The sequence below is a fragment of the Lichenostomus cassidix genome, chromosome 14 (genome assembly GCF_008360975.1).
Source record: "Lichenostomus cassidix isolate B80296 chromosome 14, HeHo_3.0, whole genome shotgun sequence".
In the NCBI taxonomy this organism is placed as follows: domain Eukaryota; kingdom Metazoa; phylum Chordata; class Aves; order Passeriformes; family Meliphagidae; genus Lichenostomus; species Lichenostomus cassidix.
Genome location: NC_139495.1, coordinates 7,954,061 through 7,969,278, shown reverse-complemented (window position 1 = coordinate 7,969,278; position 15,218 = coordinate 7,954,061). Strand labels below are relative to the sequence as shown.

General features: G+C 37.0%; 1 protein-coding gene across 2 annotated transcripts in view; it reads right to left on the bottom strand.

Moving 5' to 3' along the window:
* SMG1 (SMG1 nonsense mediated mRNA decay associated PI3K related kinase) overlaps positions 1-15,218 on the bottom strand; it is a 61,755-nt gene that overhangs the window by 33,723 nt on the left and 12,814 nt on the right. For both annotated transcript variants that reach the window (XM_085074765.1, XM_085074766.1), the window contains 16 exons: positions 14,637-14,792; positions 11,996-12,132; positions 9,671-9,729; positions 8,768-8,981; positions 7,870-7,995; positions 7,703-7,775; positions 6,871-6,968; positions 5,213-5,386; positions 4,018-4,242; positions 3,805-3,906; positions 3,116-3,385; positions 2,427-2,557; positions 1,568-1,729; positions 981-1,099; positions 478-565; positions 294-395 (listed from right to left, as the gene is read on the bottom strand). In XM_085074765.1, the coding sequence (XP_084930891.1) occupies positions 294-395; positions 478-565; positions 981-1,099; positions 1,568-1,729; positions 2,427-2,557; positions 3,116-3,385; positions 3,805-3,906; positions 4,018-4,242; positions 5,213-5,386; positions 6,871-6,968; positions 7,703-7,775; positions 7,870-7,995; positions 8,768-8,981; positions 9,671-9,729; positions 11,996-12,132; positions 14,637-14,792 (2,236 nt within the window). The remainder of the gene's footprint in view (positions 1-293; positions 396-477; positions 566-980; positions 1,100-1,567; positions 1,730-2,426; positions 2,558-3,115; positions 3,386-3,804; positions 3,907-4,017; positions 4,243-5,212; positions 5,387-6,870; positions 6,969-7,702; positions 7,776-7,869; positions 7,996-8,767; positions 8,982-9,670; positions 9,730-11,995; positions 12,133-14,636; positions 14,793-15,218) is intronic.

Sequence of the window (15,218 nt, the reverse complement as noted above, 5' to 3'; positions counted from 1 at the left end):
AAGTGATGCATAGCTTATCAAATTTGTTGAGTACTTCATGTACTACATAGTGTTCTTAGAGCTGTAAAAGCGTAGGAGAGATAGCAAGACACTTAGAATCACAGAATCACCAGGGTTGGATGAGACCTTTCAGATCAAGTCCAACTGTCAACTCAGAACTACTATTGTCACTTATGCTTTTTGATTTGAAATCAAGGCAGTATGATGACATTCCACTGGCATTAGTTTTCAGGTTAAGTGTCACTAAGAAAGCTAAACCACTCTTTATACAGAAGTTCATCTGAACAACTTACCTCAACACAACATCTAAAGGAATTGACTTCAGAAGTTTTCCAAAAGCTTGTCTCACACGAGCACCACTATGGACTAGCTGAACACGACACACATCAACACACCTGCAACACCAAAAAGGAAAAATGTGTTAACATCTCCATTATCAGCAGAATTCAAATAACATACAGAACTCTGTGCAAGTACCTTTGTAAAAGGTCATCTGGAAGGGAGGAAGACAGGGCATGGAGGCTACTACATGCTTGAAGACAAATGTTCACATCTTCCAGAAGTGCTGAATTAAGGAGTTGAAAGGAAAAAAAAAAGAAGTTATTCTTGCTGGAATAAGGTAACTTCTGCACTACTCTGCATTTGTTCCCATATTTTTGTTTACAAGTTTTGAAATTGAAAACATCACATTATGGAACAGTCCCAGTGCTTTTGATAAATAATAATTTGTGACTGGGACACTGATCTACCAAAAAATGCCAGAGATGGGTCAAATCGTACAAAGACTACCTTTTATTTTAAGAAATTTTTTTAAATTATAGGTAGGGATTACAAAAATTCACCATAAAAAGAGTAAGTTCTTTCACAATACAACCTCAAAGCATCCTTAAAGTACATGAAACAAGTACAGTTGTTGCTATCAGTGGGACAATGCCACTTAATTTTGAAATGTAAAATTATGCACTAAGTATATCTCTTACTGTTTGCTAAAAGTCCTTTGCAAAACTTATGAAAAGATGGGAGAGAAAATAACGGTGCATAAGTTTCTGATTTCTTCATCAGAAGAGCCACTTCCAAAGCCCACGTTGTAAGTAGTTTCCTTCAAAAACCAAGAGTGTTAGTTACTCTACACAGTTACAGAAATATCTTCTATTAGAACTTAAACTACTTCATGTTGCACATGAGTATTATACCACAGCTCATACTTTTTAAACAAGGTATTTCTTAACTTTAAAAATGTCCCCCAGCTTTCACAGCATTTTGGTAATACAGGATGGCAACTATTGCAAAAGGGTACTTTCAGTGAGCAAACCCTTTCTTTCAGTAAAGTTTGATAGCTCTGCTTCTACTGGATGGATCTTAGGATGGTTGAAACTTTTCAAGTTTTCATGCATAAAAACAAGCAGCTACTTTTTAAAATTATTTCATTAATAATATTTTTAAAACACCAAATATTTGACTGGTTCAATTTACCCCACATTTTGCAAATTAAAATTACCCTGGTTTCTGAATTAATGTATTCTACTGGAAAAAAAAATCTCCCAATTAATAAGAAAGTTTTCCTCACCTGGTATCTTGAGTAAGGTTATCCTTCTTAAGCAATAGCCCCAAAAGGTTCAGTATGATTGAGAAATGTTTTTTTGTTGCTGTGGTTACAGTACTTATAACTGCTCCATCAAACAGAGAGGGAGAGGAAGAACTGAGGCTACTGGATATGAAATGGTCATGCCTGAAAAGGCAAGGAAAAAAAACTGTAAGACTACCCCAAGATTAGGGATACTTCCCCTAAAGTTCACAGGAGGAGAGAAAAAACAGCAACAATCAGCAGCAAAAGGTGAATGAACACATACACAGAAACAAACCACTCTAAGTTAAAACCCAAGTATTACGATCCCTAGCCTAAAAGAACAAAGCTACAATTTGCCATGAGTCACTGCAGGCCAGTAACCTGTCCTCAACTGTGATTGGTGTCCAATGCTTAGTGAAAAATCACCAAAACTAAGACACAAAGAGTACCAGTTAAACTGGTATATTCCCTTACTTTGACAACAGTTTGTACTAATAAGGCCTGAAATGTATTTACATCTGTTGTTTAGATCTCATTACCACTCCTAGATCTCTCAGTAAGCAAAGTAGTAAACAATCTTTCCTAATTTACTTTTGGTAGAGTTCTCCCTCAGTTATCTCTATTCAAACACAAGATTTCTAATCTGCCTTTGAGTAAAAGGCCAACTTTAAGCCAGGATATCCTTTCCTGGCTGAGATACAGCTTCCTTGCAATTAATGAAAGTAAAACTGATTAGAGAAGTTTGGGCAAAAGCTTTTTTGTAATAGCCTATTGAAATTCATCCCTCCAATATATCCTATTCAGATCAGCCCATCCTAGTGCTCTTAAAATAGTTATTATGAGTTATTAAAGCACATACCTGGAGCAGTGTGAGTACAGTGTATAGAGCACTGCATACTGGACAGCAGGAAAGTGAACTGCTATGTCACCATGAACAATCATCAGGTTTTTACTCAGCAGTGCAAACACAGTCGGTGAAAGAGCCCACATCTATAAAACAATTGCAACACAAGCACAGAAACATAAAATGTAGGATCTACTTTTAAGCATAATTTTCATATCATTAAGTCTTTTGCCTTCTCCCCACAGGAAATAATTTTACTCTATTATTTTCTGACCTTAATTGTAACTATTTTCTTTCCCCTTTTTAAAGTCTGTTAAAAGCAGTTCATGTTTTTATTTGGAAAGACCTGGAAAGTGTTTTCATATGGCTGATATACGACCAAAGGACACACTACAGCTGCTTTTATCTGTCTTGATTTTCAAAAGCAATTACTATGATGATCTTGGCACCAAACCATTAATAACCCTGATTAAGATGCTCTTCCCTAGAAACTGCTTTTCATTATGCACCAACCAGAGATACAATCCACCCACTGCTTCCCCCAAGTTTTAATACTGGAAGTTTTTATAAACTTAGGAAGTTTGGAGACAAATATGATCATTTGAGTTACACATATATGCCCTACTGGTGTAATACATTAGTTTTAAGTAATACAGTATTTTTTTACACTTATTGCACAAACTAACTGTACAGTTTTTACTCACCCCAATTAATGAGTTTTTAGCATTTCCAATAGTACTTAGAGCACTGAGGTCAAATATAACAACAAACTTGGCATTATCCACATTGGATATGAGCTTCTTGAAAGAGTCATGCTGGATTTCAGAACAGGCCTCAGGAAGATGTAAACTATGGAGAAGACTATTTAGAGCACAGGTCATTTCTCCCAGAATCAACCTGTAGGCAGTCTCCAGAACAGGAATGTTCTTTAGGCTCAATACAGCTTGGTATACAGCAAGGGCTGCTGCAACAACCTTGAGAACAAAATGAGAGCAATAATAAGAACAAATCATAAAATATACTAATCAGTACCAAAGAATTCAAAATCACTCTTCTTTATCTGTAAATAGCTTAGTCTGATACACATACATATCTTCAGTTTTCTGTACCTCTTACTTAGAGAATATACTATTTTATTGATCATTCACCTAACACGCTGAGTATCAAAGCCAGATGAAGTAAGGACTCCTCTATGTGCAATGATGGCAAACTTACCAATATCTTATCAAATATAAATGCTAAAACCAAGAAGCAGCTGTATCTGTCTCTTCATAAGTTTCAGGCATTTAGACTTACAAATATACTCAAGATAAGCTAGATTTTGCAGCTTAATATATTCTAGGAAATGCATGAAGGCTGTTGGAATACACCTGTAGAAGTTAGTTACTCTTACCTCTTTCTCCTTATGATAACGAAGAACAAGTAGTTTAGACTCTGGTATAAATAATTTCTCTACAAATGATGATGGCAGTTTTGTATTTATTTGTTCAACAATCTGGGGATAAAAACCAAAATAAGAATCTTTACCTGAATTTTTACTAATTACTAAATATTAAACAAAATACTGTTTTTCTAGTCCCCCACAATAATAAAAACAGGTACAAACCAGTGTCAACAGATTCAGGACTGAAATGACATAGTCAGTGCCACAGGTCTGACAATTTTCCATTTGATCTAATCCATAGGTGATGACCATGTCGCAGTGGATGGTCATGCTGGGATCCAGGCTGCCAAGCAAAACCCCAACACACTCATTGGCAGCTGTAAGCACAGCTTCAGAAAAGAACACTTGGTTTGCTGCAGTCACACATCTCATTACTCTGTACAGAACCTGCAAAATTAAAAACAACTGAATTTAACTCCATTAAAAAGAGATGCTATTTAATTGTATTCACATCCATTTGGTATTCTGTCCCATCATCTACTCTGCAGCTGGTCAATTCTGCTCTGAATGATGTCATCATGGCATTACACTTCAGAATTGTAAAAATAAACACACTTTCAACTGCTTTGTTTCCAATTTAGAGACCTAGAAAACCTAAGTTCATTACTCACAGTTCTGTTTTGCTCCAACTAATGACAACAGAACTCTTGCAAAAGACAGACAAGTTTTCTTGAATTTTTTTCACAAGAAACCTCTGCAGATTAAGGCAGAAGTTACATAACTGTCTTCTCTTCAGCTGGGAAATCCACACATTTATTTATCCAAGAAGTTGTGTCCCTCATAACATTCTGCAAGGGCACAAATTCCAGTTGTGCAGGTCATCCAGCAACCACAAGACTGTGACTGCAGATATTTTTATCTTATCTTCTCACCCATTACAGAATTACAGCACCCACTTAGCATATTATATAATACTTATTCCGAGATTACACCATTGAATACTATAGAACAAAAGGAGTTTGCTATCAGATTTGATAGACACAACTTCAACAGAAATAAAAAGCCTCACATTTTATGAAATCAAACTCAGAACTTGAATTCAAGTTTCCATAGCAAAGTTACCTGATTAAATAGTTACATGATTTCAAAGGTAACAAGCATAAACTTAGCCACATGAACCTAAAATGACTAAAAAAGTTAGTTTCTGCTACAATTCACAGGTGCCACTATCACTATCTATACCTTAGTATTTAATAGACTTATTGTAGCATATTTCTTCAAGAAAGTAGATTTACTCAAAGCTGAGAATATATTCATGTAACATTCATAAAACCTAAATAAACTCAGTGAATAGCTGCTATATGGTGATGAATCAGGCGAGCAACAAAGAAAACCAAAGACACTCTGGAGTTCTTACATCAGTTACATAAGCTTCTGTAATTGGTGGTCCTCTGATGGGGCTGAAGCGCTCCCCAATGCTCCTCACCACAGTACTGAACACCCGAAGAAGTGCAGCCAGCTTGGGCAGCGACACCGAGGGAGGAGGAATGTCCTCATCTACCGACTCCCCAGAAGCCACGTGGCTGAGGTCCTGCAGCATACAAGGTTTATGGATCAGTGCACACCATTAACTTACACATGGCTTGGAGATCAAAATATGAGATTGAAAATACTTAGTCTCTTTTCCAGAATTAAACGGTACAATCCAATGACAGATGTATTTATCCAATATCTCTTAAGCACACACACACAAGAAGGTGGGATATAGGCATACAATGACAGTGAGAAGTCCCAGAGTAGTAATGAGATGCTGCTCATTAGTTTAGCCTCTGAAACAAAGTACTCAGAACTTATGAAGTTCCTGGTCCCTGGAACATGATCATCTGTATTGCTGCACTGTTACAACAGCTGTCTCCACATTTTTACCACTCTTCCAGAAAATTCCAGTCCCCAAACTGGAATTGACATGTTTGACTGGCCATTCCCTTCACACGTGCAAACTGTGTTGATCTGGAGACTAAGAGTTTACTAACAGACTACTCCATGCCAGCTGGCACCAGTGCCTGGGAACATTCCCAGAAGTGCTGATCTCATTAGTAGAGCTGTAGCCTTGGTCTACCCCACAGTGAGATAAAGGGACACTGGCTGGAAGCACCTCCTCTATGTTAACACACGTTATCTTAAAACTCTTCCGTGACTAAGAATACACACATTGAGCAGTGCAGCAGCCAAGTTGATAAGCAGTGATTTACTGCACTGCCCTGTGACTCCCAAAGCTGCCCCAGCAGGAGGCCTGGTGTACAGAGAAGGAAGTTGACCAAATTATTGATTGAGAGTGAAACAGATTGTGCTCCAAGTACAATTTCACCTACAGGACCTGCATGTTTGCATATACAATATAGTATAATCTACCAATAAATATGTATTCACATGAGCATATAAACCTTCAAAAACAGCACTGCCCCCCACACCCCAAAACTCTTCTTTTAATGACAGCATCAGATAAACTCTATGCCCTGTTACCTAAGCAAAGGTTACAAAGTAAAAATGAAGTATGCTAAATGAATATAATCTAGCTTTCCATCAGTTCCTGCTGCTTTATTTCCTGCACAATACAATCTGTTACTTTGTTTTAAAAAAGACAGATTTATCATTAGTCTTTTGAAGCATTAAGATTTCCTCTCTCCGCCTGTTACTTCTTTTGAAACACTCTGAGGTTGGACAATTAAAGAAAACACCAAGGAAAGACCATGAAATGTCTTCATATCAGCTCTTTGAAAATGAAGGCACGCCTGTTTGGTCAGCTGGTTATATTTTTATTACAACACAATATTCTCAGTCAACAATGGCTGAAGGCCTGGTTGTGATGCTACCTAAATAGTTCACGAGTATTTGTGCACAATGGTCTTTGTAAATGACTGAAGCATACCCCATAATTTGGTCCTCCTTGCCCCAGGAAAGCCATGTAATTTTATTTTCTACAAATGTAATACAGCCATAAAAAAATCACAGCTGTGGATTTATTAAGAAAACCATAACAGTTAACTCTGCTATATACCATAAAGTCTTGTTTACCTCAGCATAAGCTTCCATATCTTCCAAAAACTGACCCAAGAGCGTGGTAGAAAAAGTAAGATCAGCCACCCAAAAAGGCTCCAAGCTCTGCAGCCATCCTGTATAAAAATACCAAGCTAGTTAATAGAGGGTAACATGCAATCATTAAATATTAGTTGCATATTGCTGAGGGAAAAGTTGCTGAGCTAAGAGAAGGTCATCTGCGCAAAAATACTAACACCAGACATTTTTAAAATAAAATATGATTGTCTCTTCCTCTTTTGTTCTTTTGCAGAAATCATTTTAAGGTTCAGTATTGCCTCAGAGCAATTAAACATTTAATTTAAATTAAATGTTTAAATTAAACATTTAAATTAAACATTTAGGAGAGAATCTAAGACTATGACACAAGAAACATAATAGACTTAGTATGAATAACTCCCAAGAAAACTGATAAAGCCATAGGAAAATCTTTCCCCATTTTTCAAATGCCAATACAGTATCTTTACCACAAGGATCTTCTAGAAGTATTTAGGAAAAAATATATTCTTTCACAGATGATATACTAAGACATATAAATGTATCAAAGATTGTTATAAAATTGCACAAAACAATTGATGTTTAAATAAACCCTGAATAAAGCATCCCATTTTTCCAAATTTAGCATAAAATAGCAAAAGCAAATTTACTAAAAAGTTAGAAACAAAGTCCCTTGTTATGTAGTCAGAAACTCAATCTGCTTTTAAGTCAACTTCCACATCAGTAGAATGAAAACTTGTGTAAGTAAATCCACAACATCAGCAAGCCAGAGCAGACTCTGAGACTCTCCATGAGCTCCTCTGGCCAAACTCACCAGAGACTTGCTGCGTCAAAGAAGGTTTCTGAGTGTGATCAATGTGCCACCCCACCAGTATGTCCACTGTGTCCTGGAAAGCAATTGTGAAAACAGAGGAATTATCCAATTTGCTGCACCAACACTTCTGTTCAAGAAAGAAAACCCAGAGGACAAAGAAAGCTTACCCTAAAATTGGTGCTGAAAATGTGTGGGTAGCATCGAGACACCAAAAGGATGCACTTGACACACTTGCACAGTAACTCTGGTGTATCAACATTTTCTAGGATGGACTGCAGGCTGGTCATTACAAGCTGAAAAGCAGAGCAAAGCCAGCAGACATTTCAGCTCATTAAAAAATGTCAGAGAACACATTGTAGCAAACTACTTTGATTCAAGCAACAAAACCCTACTCCTTCCGCTAGAAGAAAGAAAATGTAAAAAGCATCACATACACTGCACAAAAATAATCACTTCAAGGGGGCATTTGCTTGAAATATGGCAGAGCCAGGGAACACTTTTCCTTAGTTCTTTAGCCACAGAACAGCTAATTGTTTTAAGTCCTATTTCTCCTGCTGAAGCTTTTTGGCTCTGTAAAGTAACTATTAAATTGGAGCACAGACCTGGCCACAGCTACTCCATATCCAAAACAGGAGACCCTAAAATTTGAACAAGGGGACCACATCCTGTCTGCACACATCTTACTCCCTCCCTCTCAGACCTATCCACAATTGAAGCTAGAAATTGTAAATAGGAGGTAGCACAAACCAATTAAAAGGCTGGGTTTTGTATACCATTCCACTTGAGTTGGTCTCAACAAGATTCTTCTTCTTGGATCAGCCATAAATACTAGGAAGTTGTTTGTATCAAAATATGTATCATCCTACAAAGAGTTGTCATTCTTTTCTAATGCAACCAGAATCAAAGAATGCCATTCAGTCAAAAAGTTCCTTCCCAGTCCTAATGATATGTATTTATTTATTATGTCAATATAGCATTACTTACTGTTCATTCCTGTTTAAAAAGTTCATTCAAGCATTGCACTGGGAAAATCATTAGTAATCCTGTTTTAACTTGTAGTCTTACCTGCATTAAAGATGAAAATGCTTTCTTTTCCCCTACAGTCTCTAGTGCTTTGTAGGTTGCACATAAATAAAGAAGTTTAACTTCATCTTTTGTGGATGAACTGAATTTGCTAAAAATCCATTTAAAGATCTTCTCAGCCTCGTAGCTCAGAGAAGCACAAAGTAGGCCAAGACAGCAAGCTCCTTCCTGTCTCAATTCTTGAAGCAATTTGCTACTGTATTTTTGGGGAGAAAAAAAAAGAAACTTGGGATATCCAGGCATGACAGCAGAACAGAAGCATGAACAAATTAAAGCATTTTCTGAAGCAAAAAAAAAAAAAAAAAGGCAGAAATGAAGCCACTTCTGCCCTACTTAATGGCAGCACTGGTGAATTTAAATAAAACACTAGAAATATTATTTCTACTGAATAAGTCAACTTCAATAAAAGTATGTAACAATTGTTCTGTTCTACTTGCAACACACTACCAAAGGGAAATAATTCTGGGTAATAACACTGACCCAAGCACCTAAAGCCCACACAAACCTGAGCATTCTCTACATATGCTCTTAATCGGATGTAACTGAACCAACCTGTAAAAAACCTTCAGTTCAGTTTGGAAGCTACACCACCACAGCAGTGCACAGCTACACCAGGTGGCTGAGCACACCTGAGACAGACTCCACACTACCTACAACAAAGCCACACTGGTGCCTTCACATTCTCTCCAAGGGAAGTGTATTCTGCACTGTCCAACAGAATTACTGATATGCCTAAGAGTCTTAACTATCCCCCAGTTTCATCCTGCTCCTGCATTGGGACACTCATGCAAAACCAGTGAATTCATTTCTCTCAGCCTTTCCCCTCTCTTTTTCAAACCTAATGCTGTCATAATTTTTCCCCTTAAGAGCATTTTTCCAGCTTACCTTTCATTGAGTACATCATGGATGGCAGTCAGGATATTATCCAGTTGTTTAACTAGTACCTGCAATATAAGATACATAAAAGGTGTAAGAATAAATGCCCAGTAGTGCCTGCACAATAGGTCCTGCTTACACCCACATTAAACACAACACTGCCAGCTCTCCTTGCCAGGAGAATGCCATTATGCTTTCCATGGCCACTGCAGACTAGCATGAACTATAATAAGCAATACTGCAACATTATCCTAGATGTTATATTTGATATTTATTTACAGCAGCCATGAAAATACTGGCAGCCTGCTATCAAGGTCTGTTCTAAGTTTAGTTCTTGCTGATAACATTACATCACAATGTAAGACTCGTCATACAGCTCACAAGTAGCATCTGCTGAAGACCAAATCTCTAATACTAATAAATCAATTGTATCACCAGAAAATGGAATGGAACACATAATATAATCCGAAGTATTAAAGTTTCTACTTAGGCAACCCTGCATTTCAGCAAAATGAAATATGATTTTGTGGATGAAGCATTATTGATGAACCAGTGCTTCCCAGTAAACAAAACCAGAAAGACTTGTTTTCCTAATATGCACTAAACCCCCACCACATTAGTGAGTTAATTGCAAAATCATGCATTAGCTGCAACTGTATAAAACATTAACAGGAAGTTTTCTGGTCAAGTTAATACAAAGGTTTGTCCTCTTTTCTTTAGGAAGACATTCATCTTTAACACAGTTTTTGTTGCAAGTTTTGAGCAATATGATGCTTTTGAGGGTGGGAGGACAGAGACTCACAAGCCTGGCCCCTCAAAACTCATAAGGGCATTTTAAAAATGTGTCTGGTATCTGCAAAAGAGGCTAAAAAGGAAAAGGTACTTATATAACTTAGAAGCTAAAGCAGAACAGCATTAGATGACAAGTGACTACTGACTTTTACTACTTTACTTTGAATATATTTCAATCCTGAGAATGAAAAGAACTCTGTTAAGCTACACTTAATAGTGTAAAGAACTGCAGGAGCTACTGGCTAGATTAAACACTGTCCATTATAAAGTTTTAGGCTTGATATCACTTGGCATCTGATCTTATTCTCATTAGTGAGCTCAGAGAAGTTTAACCAAAAGTTTTTCAGTGACAGACATTTAATATTCTGACCACTAGCAAAGTTTGTCACCACCAAGTAAGACATTATAATGGCAATTTCAGTATGTTCTGAGATACCAATAAACCTAAATAAATGCAGTTTATTATAATTTTTTATAATATTATAATTTTATTAAAATAAAATTAAAAATAGGGAAAACCTCACGGAGAATAATGGATGTAACAAAAAAAATTAGCACAGAATAACTGTGGGAAACATTTACTTCCTAAACTCTTGTAGTAACAAGAGGAAAGCTAAAGCATTACCTAGGTTTGCATGGGGGCTGCTTACAGCTAGGGGCACAGACTACAATACTACCCATATTCAAGTCTCATGGAAAAGAGCACAATTATCACTGGTTAATTAACACATAATGAGAAAATGAGTCAATTTCTTATAAGAAAGGATAGATGCAGAGCCCACAACTAAAATATCAGAGCACTGCCTGCAAATGATTGGCAGGATATTAAACCATCACTTCCTGCTCTTTCAGTACTTGGAGAACTCTTAAGCTCTCCAAAACAGTGGGGGAGATGTGTCAGACAAAATGCTCTTTAATATTTCATTACAAAATAAGTAATATTAAAAATGTATACGCACAGTGGGATACTTCCCTTCCCAACCCCAAATCCTTAAAAAACACTTGAGGGCATTAGAGACTTCAACAAACCATCAAAAATCCTAAAGATGCAATGAAAACAAAGACTTACCTAGCTCTCTTCCCATGAAAGGGAATCCACATACAAAGATGTTTAGTTAGAAAGCTGAGTAGCTCTAAGATGAGCTATTCACAAAACTAAATACCTGTATATTCTTAATTTAAAATACAGAAACACTTCTTGAACAAGACAAGAACACTTTACTTCCTTTTCCCTCTGTTCCTTGCTGAGAGATTCAAAGGATATTCCTAAGACCAGTCATAGAAAGCCACACACATGCCACGTTTATTCTTATTCCTACAGTTCAGGCATTCAGCAGGTTGGTTTAAGACAATATATCATAATAAAACATTTTCTGAAATAGGGAAACAAGAGACAATCCAGGAAAACACTCTCCTTTTTTTGTGGAATAAAGTTCCTGGCATACAAGATAATCCTTGCAGCTATATCCCAATACTCAGATTTGAAAAAGACAGTTTTATAAACCAAGAAATACCCCAATGCTATTGGGAAGAACTACAGACCAGTTTGTTTTCTGGTTGCTGAATGAATTCTTTCAGTTGCTTTACAGTAGCCAGTCTTCGGTCTCTGTCGTCTTCCCGAGTAATCCTCCGAAGAAGATTTGACAGTCGAGACTCGTCAGAATAAGACAACGGTCGCTCTGAAAAAAACAATTATTTCTTTTTTCCTACAGTGTTTATCAACAGTATCTGTATTGTCCAATACGTGTATCTGTGAAATCAGTAAGTCATAACAGTCATCTGAGAAAAAAATTAAAAATATATCTTGAGTGGTTTTAAACTTTCGGAAAAAGAAAGTTAAATGTCAAATCCAATTTAGCAACCAAAATATTTCACTGCTTCACATGGACACCTCAGTACCTGTGTAGAACTTACTCAGAACTGAGCAAAACTGGTTTACTGCTATACAAAAACATGCACTTAGTTCCCTTCCACATAAACAGAAGACTAAAAAAAAAAAAAAAAAAGGTGTGGGTTAAGGTTAAATCAGAGTTCTGATTGAATAGACAAAAATAATCCAACAAACAATATTCTGAGAAAACCTGTGGAAGAAACAAGCTGCTTCCTGAAGCGAAGAACCAGTTTAAGTTCAAGCAACAAGGAAACAATAAGATTTTCTCTGTGATAGGTAGCAGGGTTCTGCTTTGAAAAGGAAAATAGATCTGCTATTCCTTTGCTGAAGAACAAAAGCCCCCACAGCATGCAGAGGGATGTGGCTCTTCACTTAAGCAGATCATCATGTGGGAGAATCAACATCTTCCTAAGAAAACAGTTCATTAAACTTGGCCAACAGCACTCCATCCCAGAGAAGGTCACAACTCAGTTTACCTGATTTAGAGACCAATCATCTATGAATTCATACAAATAATTAATTTCCCTCATTTGCAAAAAGGAAACAAAATTTCTTTCAATAGATTTAACATTAGATGTTTCATGGTGGTTCAAATTAAGAGGATTCATGGATCACGATGAAGTTGCCTTAGTCAACATTACTTTAATGAGAAAATCCAGGACAGCTACAGGCAGATTTTTGTTCTGCTCAACATCAGTCATCTGATGTGACTAAAGCAGCATTGTCTTTATTCAGTTAATAGCTAATCTACATTGGCATTACTCCCCAAGAGTGTCAGCTAATTGTCAAGTCACAATCACAACCTTAAAAAAAAAACAGAACCAAAAACACTAACCAAGAACATGACTGAAGCTACACTAATCAAAGCACTAGTTAACAAATACCTGTGACATCCACTTTGTGAAAATTCAGCAAGGTCTCAGCCACATGCTAACTGACTCATAGAAGACTATTTTAAAAACTGTTTAATGAATATATTAACAAGAAAACATCAAAGAATTTAAAAACCAAAATCTTGTTGCAACATAATCCCATTGTATTTTAAGGAGATATGAAAAAGCAAAATGACTTGCTGAAACCTACAACAATCAAAGACAGCCAAGTTCAAAAGGAGAAACTCTTGAAATCTGACATCTCAAGCAGAGAATACATACAGAGGCACACAAGTCATAGGCAGCAACTTCAGTCAGCCAAAATTATATACCCCAAACTGTAAAGGATTAAAGAGGTGCTCACATACCCAGGAGAACAGTTTGAATTAACTATTATTTAGTACTGACACAAAGGTTTTTTTATTTAAAGAGTTTTCTATTTCGTCTACATAGACATAAAAAGATACTAAAAGGACTACATAATTTTTACATCAAGACACCAGAATGGGACTATAAAGTCTGAGTTTAACCTATTCCTAAAATCAGATTTTTGAAACATTCATGCCACCACTTACACCTCAGTTCTTCCATCTGCAAAACACACTGAACATTCTTATCTTTTGTCTCCTCTGAAATACTAACCCTTGAGAAGGAACAGCATGTCCTTATGTTTATAATGTGCCTGGCATTAATCAGGCAGTTTTTACCAGAGGCCTAACTACTACTTATATTAAGTGATGCAATAAGTGACAGTGCTTAGTCAAAGTTTCTATTTTCATTCAAAATTGTTTGGAATAACTTTTTTTTAAACTATGACTCAGACCTCAAATAGTGGGAAGCCTTCCTCAAAAACACAAGCCCAGCATTCCTGCACCCTCTTGAAACTCCAAATTTGTTTTTGCTGCATCTCCCAAGACCTTGCCCACATTCTTAGGATGTTTCCAGTTCCTCCCTCCAATCCTCAGCTGAGCAGGAGGGAGCAGGAGTAGCCAGGCTCAGGAGTACTGAGTAATCAGCTGGATGTGGTGAGTGCTTGACCTGCAGCCCAGGGAGAACAGGTAACGGCTGAGCTGCTCCCAACCACTGCTGCTCTTCACACACTGGGGGGAATTAACAACTTTTTACTCAGGCATCAATTTTCAACAAATCCAAAGCAAATTCTCCTTCTTCGAGATCCCTCTGTCAGATTTGGCTAACCTAAACAAGGGTTCAAAAGCTATTTACAGGAAATTGGAAGATTCACAGCCTAACCTATGGAAGAAAGCTCAATGCAGGGAACACAATGACAGTTTGATGTTGATCATCACATCATAAAATCCATATAGACTGCCCAATCATAGTGAACTTCTTTTCATATTCTGGACACAAGAAACGTTGCCAAAAGAGATACCCTCTTCCTGAGAATTGGTGATGTCCTTACCCTGTGATTTCCTCATGTCTTTTGTGGCTAAAGCACGATTCCCATGCGGAACACTGGTAAAATCAGGATTGGTCACATTGTTAACTCTCAGCTCTTGCCCCAACGACTTCCGACCATAAGTATTTTCCCCAGATCCTCCATTGACACTGTAGCCACCTGTGGACAAACCAATGTGACATTACAACAAGGCTTTCAGACCATGTATTTAGTAGGGTGGTGAGTTGGGAGTTACACAATTCACATGCAAATTAGCAGCCCTATCCTCTATCACATCCTTTAGCTTCCTTTTTCACTTCCACATGCATCAATGTTTTGTTATACCCTGTAAGCTTCCAGGTCACAGATTTAGAATCTCATCTGTCTTTTTTTGAAGTACAGGAAAAAACATTATTGGCATGAACTTTAACATCAATTTTGTTGCATTTAATGTTTTCTTATTACTTTGACATGAAAGGCTTTGTAAAATACAAGGTCAAACTGCTGGTACACATGGCTAGATACATTCGCTTACTTGCTCCACGGTTATGCACATCAAATTTCCATTCTGTTTTTGCTACAAATCCACCACAGGCTCAGTAAAAT